This window comes from Pteropus medius, unplaced genomic scaffold (genome assembly GCF_902729225.1).
Source record: "Pteropus medius unplaced genomic scaffold, Ma_sr-lr_union100, whole genome shotgun sequence".
Classification (NCBI taxonomy): domain Eukaryota; kingdom Metazoa; phylum Chordata; class Mammalia; order Chiroptera; family Pteropodidae; genus Pteropus; species Pteropus medius.
In genome coordinates this window covers 4937032-4949105 of record NW_024344436.1, presented here as the reverse complement: position 1 = coordinate 4949105, position 12074 = coordinate 4937032, and the positions used below count along the sequence as shown (strand labels likewise).

General features: G+C 45.4%; 1 protein-coding gene across 4 annotated transcripts in view; it reads left to right on the top strand.

The window, feature by feature from the left end:
• The window catches only part of DGCR8 (DGCR8 microprocessor complex subunit), a 34459-nt gene that overhangs the window by 19984 nt on the left and 2401 nt on the right, over positions 1–12074 (top strand). For all 4 annotated transcript variants that reach the window (XM_039872846.1, XM_039872849.1, XM_039872847.1 and 1 more), the window contains 4 exons: positions 8585–8685; positions 8988–9094; positions 10276–10403; positions 11726–11839. In XM_039872846.1, coding sequence (XP_039728780.1) covers positions 8585–8685; positions 8988–9094; positions 10276–10403; positions 11726–11839 — 450 coding nt within the window. The remainder of the gene's footprint in view (positions 1–8584; positions 8686–8987; positions 9095–10275; positions 10404–11725; positions 11840–12074) is intronic.

Here is a 12074-nt window from a genome sequence, read left to right as displayed (position 1 = left end):
CTCGATTTGGATACTATTGTCTTCATTATTTACAGGGCTTTCTGCCTTTATGTATGTCTTCAGATTTCTTCTTTATAAGGATATATTGGATTAGGGCCCACCCTAATGACCTCATTTTAACTTGATTACCTTTATAATTAACTTAATTATCTTCAAATAAGGTCACATTCTGAGGTACTGGAAGCTAGGAGTTAAACATGTGAATTTCTTTTTTTGGCAGGCGGAGGGGCGGGGCAGGGGGGAAGATGCAATTCAATCCATAACTGACTTTCCTAGACTAATTCTATGAAGTTCAGGTCAGAGATTTCCTGTCCTGAGCCAGTTAGTCTTCCAGCCTTTGCCAAGGGGTTCTGTGTGGGTTCACTTTCAGTACTGTAGTAATTGAGAACTCTGCCTTAGCATTTACTTCCCACTTGTATAAAGCTTCAGGGTCAACCAGTGGTGGGAGATTAGGGCTTTCTCAGGTCTTTTCTGGGTCATGCACTTGGCTGCCTAGTTGGAGATTTTCAAAGCCCCCAAGGATATCTCATTCTCCAGCTTTTCCTTTTATGGTTTTTGACCTGCCTCTTGCTTACTAGCCGGTATCCTGGCCTCAGGCAACTGCAGTGTGAAACAGTTGCCACTGAATATTTTGACAAATTTCTTGGGGAATGGATTATTTTCACTGAGTGAACTTTGAGTCAGGTCAAATAAAGACAAGTCCTACAACAGGGCTTTTCCACAGAGCTGTAAGATAGGCTAACTAGTGATGGTTCTCTATGGTTAAAATGCCACAAAGCTCGTCGTTCTTACCAATATTCAGCCAATTTTCTTGAATAAATGTTCTTCAGATTGTTTTCCAGAATTCTGAAAAAGTTGAATTTATAAGTTTTGGCGGTGCTCTTATTGCTTCTGTGGAGGAGCAAATTTTGGAGGTCCTTATTCTGCCACTCCAGAAGTGCTTCAGGATATATTTTTAAAAATTATCCTGTCTTTTGGACTAATCTTGTTACAAAATGTGGTAAAATGCCCATGGCAGTGTTAAGTGTACTCAGTTTCTAATGGTTTCTGTGGTTGTTATAGATGGGCCAGAGATAGATCACAGACCCTACTCAGAGCAGACGGTCTCGAAAGTACTCGCTCCTCCAGGAAAATTACATTTCCAGCCTTTTTGAATGACTCAGCTGTGGAAAGATGGCACTCAGGGAGGCTTCCAGAGCACATTGGAATACCCCTTGCCTAGACCTCCCCCCACTTGCAGCCCAGCCAGACTCTTAGGATTGGCTGTTGCAGTTGATGGTGCTTAGGCTGTATAGATTTTGCCACACCATTCATCCTAAGAGGCAACCCTCCTATCCTCTGATGTGGGGTGGCAGAAGTATGAAGCAGTGACTATGGTTCTGGTGCTGGGAGATGGTCTGGGCCCAGCAAGGTAGGGATGTGTGGCTCTGGCAGCCTTTCTGGAAGATGGGGCTTTGCTTTGGTGTAGCAGTCGATCTGGGCAGGCTCTGCTGTTGACCTTTGGGGGAGGGCTCACCTGTTTGAGCTTGTAGGACCCATGTCCTGCTTGCCTGTGGATATTATAGTGGTAAAGTTTACAGTAATTCAAGTAAATTAAGATTGATTTGAGAAATTTTTGACATGCTGAAATAAGTGAAAATTCTCCAGGTTTAGTAGAGTGAGAGTTGGGAATATCTGGTTTCAAGGTAACATCTAAGAGGCTCTGCGTAGGATGGTAGCCTTAGCGATACCAGCATCTTACTTGGTTGATTGCTGAATGAATAAATAACTCAGTCCATTTTTTAATCAATCTGAAAGTCTTCATGCTTGCTCTTGCTTTTGTTTACTTTTGTGTTTGGCATCCTGTAGTTCCCTCAGCCTGGGCTGCCCATCCTTTACTCTGGCCAGCATGGAGACCCAGGGCCCAGGCGTGTTCCATGGCTCCTTCAGCCTCAGCAAGATGTGTGTGTTCCTGCCAGACTCATATCCCATTTAAGTATAACAGGCACTTCCTGTGGTTCTTGTTCTTTTTTCCACCTCAGCTGCCTTTTTCAGTCCCACTGCCTGCCTGTGGCCTCCTCATTTGTGGCAACACCATGGGATACATACCTAGAGGGCAGCAGCTTGCCCCAGGCCACACCATCAAGCCCGTCACTACCTCAGGTTGCTGGTGGGAGGCTGGTGGTTAGCTAAATAGTACCTCTTTATTGCAGGTGCATTGTTTTGATGATGAACAGCTGGCAGTCTTTGTGTCCAGTTGTTCTGTCATCACCCACTTTTCCTCCTGTCCTCAGTCTTTAATTTATGGGGTGGTTGTGGCCTTAGCCTTATCCCTAGAACATTTCATCCCGGCCTCTGGTGCGGTATCTGGTATGACAAAGACTGGGTTTTCAGAAGTTGTGCTTGGGCAGACCTATGCTGATATGTGCCCTTGGTGTCTCCCTTTCTTCCACACAGACAGCAAGATGACATATGTGGTTGGTGATACTGCCCACTGCACAGTAGTAGCATTTAGGTTCTCACCATGTACTCTGGGGCTCTTCTGGAAAGTGAAGAATCTTTCTAGAGATCATATCAGAAAGTAACCTAAGAAAGAGGTTTCTCTAGGTGTAGAAGGGTGCATGGGGGAAGTTGCCACGTGGATAGCATCAGCCAGGTGTGGAAATCCCAGCTGAAAGTTTTTCTTGTACATACAAGGAGCTTTTCATGTCATTTCTCCAATTCTGTGACAGCAGCTGGGTTTCCACAACTTGGCTCAATTCTGACAACTTCTGCGGCAAGAGCTACTTAGATGTAGGTCCAGATTGAGGTCCAGAAGAGTCCTGAGCCACAGAAGCCTCTGTCCCTGTGGAGTTGGGGTATACTATCTTCCTGACACGTGGATGTGTTCACCTGTGGAAACTCCCTAAATCTTGTTCAAGAATTTTATAACCCAGTGTCCAATTCCCCTCTTTCCCTAGGAGGTGAGGCTGGGACTTTGGTTTTACAGGTGACCAGCCCCATCCCGAAGCTATCTAGGGACCACATTCTGAGCCACCTTGTTAGCACATAAACTCCGGTGTGGTCCACAGGGACTCATTTTTAATAACAAAAGATATTCCTGTCTCTCGGGAAATTCTAAGATTTTTAGAACCTCTGTGCCAGGAACTAGACACAATGACCAAATATGTGTTCCGGTGCTCTTGAGAGGTTGTTTTACACTTCTAAGTTAATTGTATGTGTGTGCACACCTCCACATTTTGTGTTTTCTCCTCATATTGAAATTTGTCAGAAGATAAAGTAGCCTTCCAATCAGGGTGAAGGTTGGAACAGCACATGTCTAACTGATAGGAACAGCCTTCTCTTGCTCCTAAAAAGTTGGTCTGAACCTGGTTGTTTCTGTCCCATTGTCATGAGCAGCTCAGTGGTGGAGGCCACTCTTCCCTGTGGTGTCCCTGTGGAGGTGTGGTTCCAGAGCCATGATGCACTGTACAGAGTGCAGTGTCTCAGCTCAGGCACTGTGGGGGCAGCATCTGCTCCTTGTTTTGTAGTCTAGCAGTGAGGGCCCTGATGCTTTGGGAGCTCTTGCTGCAGGCTGCTGTCTGCGAAGTGCAGTGGCACAAGGTCCATGTGTGAAGTGGCACAGGTGCAGAACACCCAGAATAAGAGCTGTCTTGGAAGGAAGCAGAGTCTCAGCAAAGCAACTTTGGTATTGATTAAAAAGGGAAAACAGGTGACCAGAATAGGCACTGTTTCCTTTCATAAGGCCTGAAGTGATTTCTTGGTATTTTATTGCTTTTTAGGTAGTTGTGGGTTCGTTGGTGCATGGATATTCTAGTATTTAGGCATTAGTGACCAGTTTTTTGTTTTTTATTTCCAGTTTATTTTTTAAATTTACATGGAGTTAAATTCACTTTTTGGTACAGTTCTATGAGTTTTGACAAATGCATAATTTTGTCATATAACCAATAATACAATCAAGACCATTTTCAGACGAGATTGGGTACATTCAGGGTGGTATGGCTATAGCCTATCAGTACCATTTTCAAATGGTCTCCCCTTCCCAATTCTCTTGAACTCTTCTCTTTGTAGCCAAAATTACCCCCACCTGTATTCCCTGGTAGGCACTTAACTGTCTCTCTAGATTAGCCAGTTCTAGAATGTCGTATCAGTGGGGTCATGGGATAGGCAGCCTTTGGACCAGGCTCCAACTGCACAAGATACATGTGGGATCATCCGCACGGGTGCCTGCGTCGATGGCTGGTTTTTACTGCTCAGTAGTGCCCACTGCAGGGCCATGTAGGTGTGCTCTCTTCATTTGAGGTTCACTGGGTATGTTCCCAGTTTTGGGTGATTAGCAATAGGTTGCTGTGAGGCTGTCCATATGAGCGCTGGTAACCACCTAGGAAGGGCTTGCTGGGCCATATGGTAGGTGTATGTTTAACTGGAATTGCCTTTGCACCTTTATCAGGTGATCATGTATGTGTGGGTCTGTCTGTGGACTCTGTTTTGTCCCCTTGATCTGTATGTTTTTTCTACCAATTCCACACCATTTTGATAACTTGGAAGTCTTGAAATCACATAGTGTGAATTCTCTAATTTTGTACCTCTTTTTCAAAAAACACTTTTTGGTTATTCTTACTCCTTTACCTTTCCATATAGAATTTAGAAATATGTCAGTATCTACAAAAAATCCTGAGATTTTGATTGAAAAACTATGTTAAACCTATAGATAAATTGGGAGAGAATTGACATGCTATCAATATTGAATCTTTTAATTCTCAAACTATCTCTATTTATTGAGGTCTTTGATATCTTTTATTGGTGTTTGGTCGTTTTCAGCACACAGATCCCACACATACTTTATTAGATTTAGATTACGTATTTCATGTGTTTTCGTTGTGAGTAGTATTTTAGTTTCAATTCTGACTTGATTATATACAGAGATGCAATTTACTGTTCGTATATCGAACTTGTATTCTGTGGCTTTGTGAAATACTAGTAGTTTTTCTATAGTTATCTTTGGGATTTCTATGTACAGGATAAGATTGACTGTGATTAAAGATGGTTGTATCACCTATCAGAATGGCTATCATCAGTAAATCAAAAAACAAGTGTTGGAGAGGATGCAGAGAAAAGGGAACCCTCATACATTGTTGGTGGGATTGCAAATTGGTACAGCCACTATGGGAAACATATGGAGGCTTCTCAAAAAATTAAAAATGGATATACCTTTTGACCCAGCAATTATACTTCTGGGTATTTATCCAAAGAAAACCAAAACAATAATTCGTAAAGATCTATGCACCCCAGTATTTTTGGCGGCGCAATTTACAATAGCCAAGATATAGAATAACCTAAATGCCCATCAACAGACGATTGCATAAAGAAATTATGGTTCATATATACAATGGAATATTACTCAGCCATTTAAAAAAAAATGAAATTCTACCATTTGCAACGACATAGATGGACCTAGAGGTTATTATGCTGAGTGAAATAAGTGAGAACAAGAAAGTAAAGTACCATATGATTTCACTTACATGCGGAATCTAAGGAATAAAAAGAACAAACTAATCAAAAACAGACTCACAAATATAGTGGACAATTTGGTGACAGACAGAGGGGAGGGGACTTGGAGGTCTGGGAGAAAGGGATGAAGGGTTAAAGAAGTACAAACTAGTAGTTGATAGATGGTTACAGGATGGGGAGCATGCATAGGGAATGTAGTTAGCATTAATATGTTGGCTAGGTGGAGGGCTAGGGGAGGAAGGGAGCAATTGGAAGGATCATTTTATGAACTATGTAGATGTCTAACCAATGTACTGTATACTTGAAACTAATTAAAATAAATAAATTAAAAAAAAAGATGGTTGGACTTTTTCCTTCCCAATCCAGATACTGTCTGTCTGTCTGTCTGTCTGTCTGTCTATCTATCTATCTATCTGTCTGTCTGTCTATCTATCTATCTGTCTGTCTATCTATCTATCTATCTATCTATCTATTTATTTATTTAGCTTTATTGTTCCAGCTAGAACCCCTAGGACAATGCTGAGTAGCAGCAGAGTGTGTGGACATCCTTGCCTTGTTTCTCATCTTAGGGAGAAGCATCCAATCTCTTGCTGTTGAGTATGATGTTAGCTGTCAGATGATTTTATCAGGTTGAGGAAAGTCTCTTCCTTTTTTGTCGAGTGTTTTTATCATGAATAGGTGTTTGATTTTATCAAATGCCCGTTCTCTATCTATTAACATTATCATAAAGTTTTTCTTTGTTAATATAGTGAGTTGTTGATTGATTTTTTAAAATACATTCCTGGGATAAGGCTTATTTGGGCACGGTATATGTTCCTTTTTATGTGTTAATGGTTTCAATTTACTAATACTGTTTGGGATTTTTACACTTGGATTGTGAGGGTCTTTAGTTTGTAGTTTTTTTATACTTTCTTGTTATGGTGTTGATAATCAGAGTACTGCTAGCATCATAAAATGAGTTGGCAATTTTCCCTCTTGAGATTTTTTTAAAAGAGTCTGTAGAATCGGTGTCATTTTTTCCTTAAATGTTTGGTAATCATTATAATGAAGCCATCTGCACCTGGAGTTTTCTTTGCAGGAAAGTTTTTAACTACAAATTGAATTTATTGAATAGAATAAGGCAATTCAGATTGTGTTTTTTTAGGAATTGGTCTGTTTTATCTAAATTTTTGAATTTATGGATATTGGGCTGTCTGTGGTGCTCCCTTATGATCTTCACTGTCTGTGGGGTACTGATCACCCGGGCTCTCTTGTGCTGTTGTCAGTGGGTCAGTTCTCTCTCATCGGCAACACGTGGCTGTGGCCACTTGGTACAGGTAATTGTGGTATGGGCCTTTACCAGAGGCTGTTGGGTGTTTCGGAGCTTCTGAGTTGGGGTAGAGGGAGAGAGAGAGACAGAGCGCAAGTGTGAGAATGTTTGTGTTGACCTCAGCTCTATCCAGGAGAAACCTGGTGTTACAGGGTATGCAGGTTGTTTTATACCTTCTTGGCCTGATTACGAGTCTATAGCCCAAGTGCTGAATGTTGGCTAGAGAGTGGGTCTTTACAGGCTAAATGAGAAAACCAGACACTACTGATGGGTGGGCTGCCTGGCCAGCCATTGAGGACTGGTCCAGGGTATGACATCTTGGTGAGTAACTTTGCCTGGAAACTGATCCACACTGGTGCGGGTGCTTGGGAGTGGAGGCGTCCTTTGGGAACCTGTTGAAAGACAAATAGCCAAATGATAGCAAGAGAATTTCCTGCTCACCAGAATCAGCAATCCTCTTCAGAAACAGTGCCTTTCTTTCTCTGACTCAGTCATAGTAAGCCTGCCTCCTTACTGAAGCAGGTGGTGGGAGAGGAACCCCCTGCTTTTCTGCCCAGAGCAGCTGTTCCATGTGTTCCTATAAGAAGAGGGGAGAGGGAGGTGGAGAGAGGGCCATGTGGATATGGGAGTGATTCTGCCACAAAGCCAAGGAAAGCTTGGGGCTGCCAGAAGCTGGGAAAGTCAAGGAAGGATCCTTTCTGAGAGGCTTTAGAGGGAACAGGGCCCTGCGGACACATTGGTTTTGGACTTCTGGCCTCCAGAATTGTGAGAAAAGAAATTTCTGTTGTTTAAGCCACCCAATTTGAGTACTATGTTATGACATCCCTGGGACTCTAACATAGTCTCCACTGGGGATGTGGACCATGTTCCTGAGTTAACTAGACAGGATCCTCATTTACTGGGGGGTGGTTGGGGTCAGAGCCACCTCCTAGCTGGTGTTTCTCTTTTGTGCATAACTTCCTTTTTTTCCCTTAACTGGTTAAGTGATTTCCTGTTAACTTTTCTTCTTCTTCTTCTTTTTTTTTTTTTTAAGAGTCAAAAGGAAAGCTTATTAGAAAATGGGTAACACTCCACAGACAGAGCATTGTCTCCTCTCAGAGGCAGAGAGTGAGAGGGACTCTGAGTGTTCAGGGAATTCAGTTTTTACATAATTCTTTAGTTCCTATTTCCTTTGATATGGACATACAGTGAGGAAGGGGAAGGAGAAGAGTATGTAGTCTGCAAGACCTACTGGCAGTTTCCAGCCTTTAATCCATAGTTTCCCCATCCCTGTTAACTCTTAACCTTTCTGTTCTTTGGTCACAGGGATCGGTGTTAGAGCCAGGATCACTTTGTATTTGAGACTAGAGCCAGGCCAGACCCTTTGCAGCCTTCAGGGAGATTGGCCTATTAGACTACAGCTTTTGTGTCTGGTTAATTTTCTCTCTTTTATAATCTCACTTAGATAATCTTCAAGTTTTTCTCTGAAGTTTCGTTTATCTTTAGATTTCTGACAAATTGTGTCATCAGACTCAGATTCAGAAAAGGCTCCCCAGGCTGCGTAGCCCAGGCCCTCACTGCACCAGGGTCTCCCACCCCATTCGCAACACTCTCTTCAGCCTTGTGCAATGCATCTCCTTGTCCATGTCTCAGAGGGCCAGCTGGACAGTGACATGGGGGTGTGTGATGTGCTACATGAGGTAATAAGGACAGGAAGCCTCTGGGAAAATCAGACAGCATGGGGAAGAGCTCTGCGAGACTGGTGGGCATGGTCCAGCACTTAGAAGTGGCTGCTTTGTTTTGTAGTATTTTAACCACATCAGTATCGAGGACTCAAGGGTCTACGAGCTGACCAGCAAGGCCGGACTGTTGTCTCCCTATCAGATCCTCCACGAGTGCCTTAAAAGGTAGGATGGGGGCTTCTCCCTGGGTGCCCAACATTTTTATTGGCTGTTTATCTTGGCTCAAGAGGCGATGCTAAAGGCCAAGCCATTGCAAGTGTACCCTGTGTGCACAGAAGCCCCTCTGCCTGGTGGTCCATCAGAGCCCTGTGGGATTGGGACAGGTATACTTGGAGAACCTCTTCCTCTTCAGCTGAGCAGTTTGGGGAAGAATTGACATTGTCTTCAGAGGACTCTTACAGAGCTTTCTGGAAGCAGCCATTTTCTCCTCAGCTGATGTCACCCATTGTCTTTGTTTTCTCTTAAAGAAACCATGGAATGGGTGACACATCCATCAAGTTTGAAGTGGTTCCTGGTAAAAACCAGAAGAGTGAATATGTCATGGCGTGCGGAAAGCACACAGTGCGCGGCTGGTGTAAGGAACTTCCCTTCCTCCCTGCTGTCAGATGACCACTGAGGGGTATTGCCCTGCTGATGCCCCTCTCTGGCCTCCCTGGGGGTTTTGAGCCCCTGTGGCTTGGTCTTTGGCCACTGCCCTGCTGTTGACTCCCAAGCTCCAGCCATGTACACTGATCACCTGTAGCCGTGATAGTCTTTTCTGCACCACCTCTGTCCTCCCTATCCCAGGCTTGGGCTGGTCATTCTGGCTAGGCCTTTCATCTTTACCCCTGTCTAGCCCTTGGTCCTTGTGGTGGGAGGAGGTCATCCTACTCAAGTGGCAGCAGAATCTCCACCCTGCTGCTCTCTGCGTTCCTGTGCTGGGCATGTGCCGCCCCCTCTGCCTTCTGGTCTGTGTCTACTACCTGTGCTCTTTACCTAATTTGGGGTTTGAAGTAACCACTTTTTAAAATATAACTTTATTTTAAAAGAAACTTGGTATAACTACTATAACCACAAAACCAGTGCTGTGTAAATTGGAAGGTAATGCACAAGTTGGCCCTGGGAAAATTGCAGAACCACATTCAGACCCTGTGTGCCCTGTGCTCCAGCAGACACCAGTCCCACTGGGACATGTTCCTGAGTAGGTAGGCGGGGCATGGGACAGAGGAGGAATCCTGGCGTTGGGACTCCCTCCTCTGAGCCGGGAGGCCCTATATGGAAACGTGGCTAGCTTTGGCCTACCAAGCCAGAATTTGGCACTTGCTGTTTTCCAGACCCACCCTGTACTCTAGCCAAAGCATACACATACCCTCTGGAAACTGGAAACTCCTGTGGGCTTTCTGATAGAGCCCTCCTCCTGTGCCTGCCTCCAAGGAGCCCCAGGCCACATGCTTCATGGCGCCTCGTTGCTGCTTGTCTGTGTATCTAAAAATATGGGGTTGTAGCAGGAGGGAGGCCTCTTAAGCTGTGTGACTTACTTTGTTCACATCCTGACCTGGAGCTTCTGATGGGCTATTCTATGAAGTGGGGTAGCGTGTGGGCCCTGGCCGGAGGTTGTGAGATGCCAGTGCCCAGTGTGGTATCAGAGCACTTCTCTTCCCCCTTCCTATAGAATGTGCCTTCAGACAGGTGAGCTCCTGTCTAGGTGAGGTGGCCATGATGTGGACATCTTGATGTTTGTGATTCTATCTCTGCATGTCCTCTCCCTCTTTACAGGTAAGAATAAGAGAGTTGGGAAGCAGTTAGCCTCTCAGAAAATCCTTCAGCTGCTGCACCCACATGTCAAGAACTGGGGGTCTTTACTGCGCATGTATGGCCGAGAAAGCAGCAAGATGGTCAAACAGGTAACAAGACTCCTCTCCCAACCCTGGAGTACATGTGTGGTGTCCCACTGACACTGGGGACAGGGTTGTGTAGCTCTGTTCTTAATCATGGCTACCTCTCCTGGGTTTTCTGCTGGGCTATGCCTGTGACTTTGTTGGGGTGGGGGTCATCCATGCACTAGTGCCTGGGCCTGGCTCTGGCAATGTGGGGAGGGAGTTGGAGCATCAGATGGTGTAGATGGTGAGTGCTGCCTGCCCTGAGTTATTAGTCCAGTGGCAGGAGCCCTTGTGCTAATTTGAGGCCACTCAGTGGCTGAGAGCGAGTATGCAGAAGCAGCTCTCCTGGCTACAAACACCAGTCATCCTGAATGTGTTGTCTGTTTTAATTCTGCTTTTACCAAGATATTGAGATTTAAACCAATATCCTTAGGTTCGTGTGCTTTGTGGGGTGGAGGGAAGTACTGGGAGGTGAGTGTATATGTTTTTGATTTTGCCTCTGATGTTTACAGAAATGGTTTGGGTTATCAACATCCCAGTAAGTGGAGGGATGGTGTAGAGGATGGGGACTGCAGGTGGTGACTGAGGACCATGCTGTGTGGATCCTTAGGCCATCCCTGAAGAGGCAAAAAAAAGCCCTCAATCCGGGCATGACAGTGGTGTGAGGGAGGTGATGGGTCCCCCAAGGTACTTAGAGGAACCTCAGGATATGTCTTATAGAGAAAACTTGAATGCAATGCAGATGAAGCTTACTCTTGTCTTTCGTATATGCCTGCCTTCTGTGCATCCTCTCTGGCTAAGATTGAAAGCCCACTTTGTGGGTGGGAATTCTTTCTAAGCTGGAGGGGTCTGACCCAGGCACAGCCCACCATGCAGCTTTTGTAGGGGAAGTGAAGTCTGGTACCCCAGGCACAGCAATTGTCCTGGGAGATGGAGGGCCTCAGAACAGTTTGAGCCTGCTCTGAAAGTCTAGGGTATGCAGAGAGCTTAGCTTTGGGGACTGATGGCCTCCTAGCCAGGGTGTGTCACTCCAGTCTGAGGGCTCTGGGCACAGTGAGTCCCTGGCGAGTGGCTGTGTCCAAGGCTCTGTCTAGCTTCCCTGTAGTGCCTGGACAGGAGCAGAGACAGCTGGGTGCTAGGGTGCCTTTGCTCTGTGAAGGGAGGAGGTCGTGGCTTTGTGCCTGCTGAGGATGGAGCAGTGGGGACAGCGTGGACTGTACCATGTTCTCTGCTTCTGCATCAGCCCACCAGGTGCAGGTTGAGGGTGGGCAGCCAGTGTTGGGTCATGCAGCTCTAGTTCCTGACCCCCGGGGGGCAGTCCTGAGAGTGAGGCACTGCTCCCCCAGGAGACATCAGACAAGAGCGTAATTGAGCTGCAGCAGTACGCCAAGAAGAACAAGCCGAATCTGCACATTCTGAGCAAGCTGCAGGAGGAGATGAAGAGGCTGGCGGAGGAGAGGGTGAGCATGGGCCATGGCTCCTCCATGCTCTCCCATTTCCTTACCCCAAGATGGGAGGGGCACCAAGCTGTCTTGTATTGTGGTAGCTGTAGGGAGAAAGCCGTCCTTTGGGAACCCGTTACTAGCTTCTGAGGCCTTGGCAGTGCCTGGGCACCTGAAAAGCCCTAATCCTTCTAGATTAGATTTGCTTTTCCTTGAGCTTTGGCAATTTATGATACTTGTACCACATCACCTT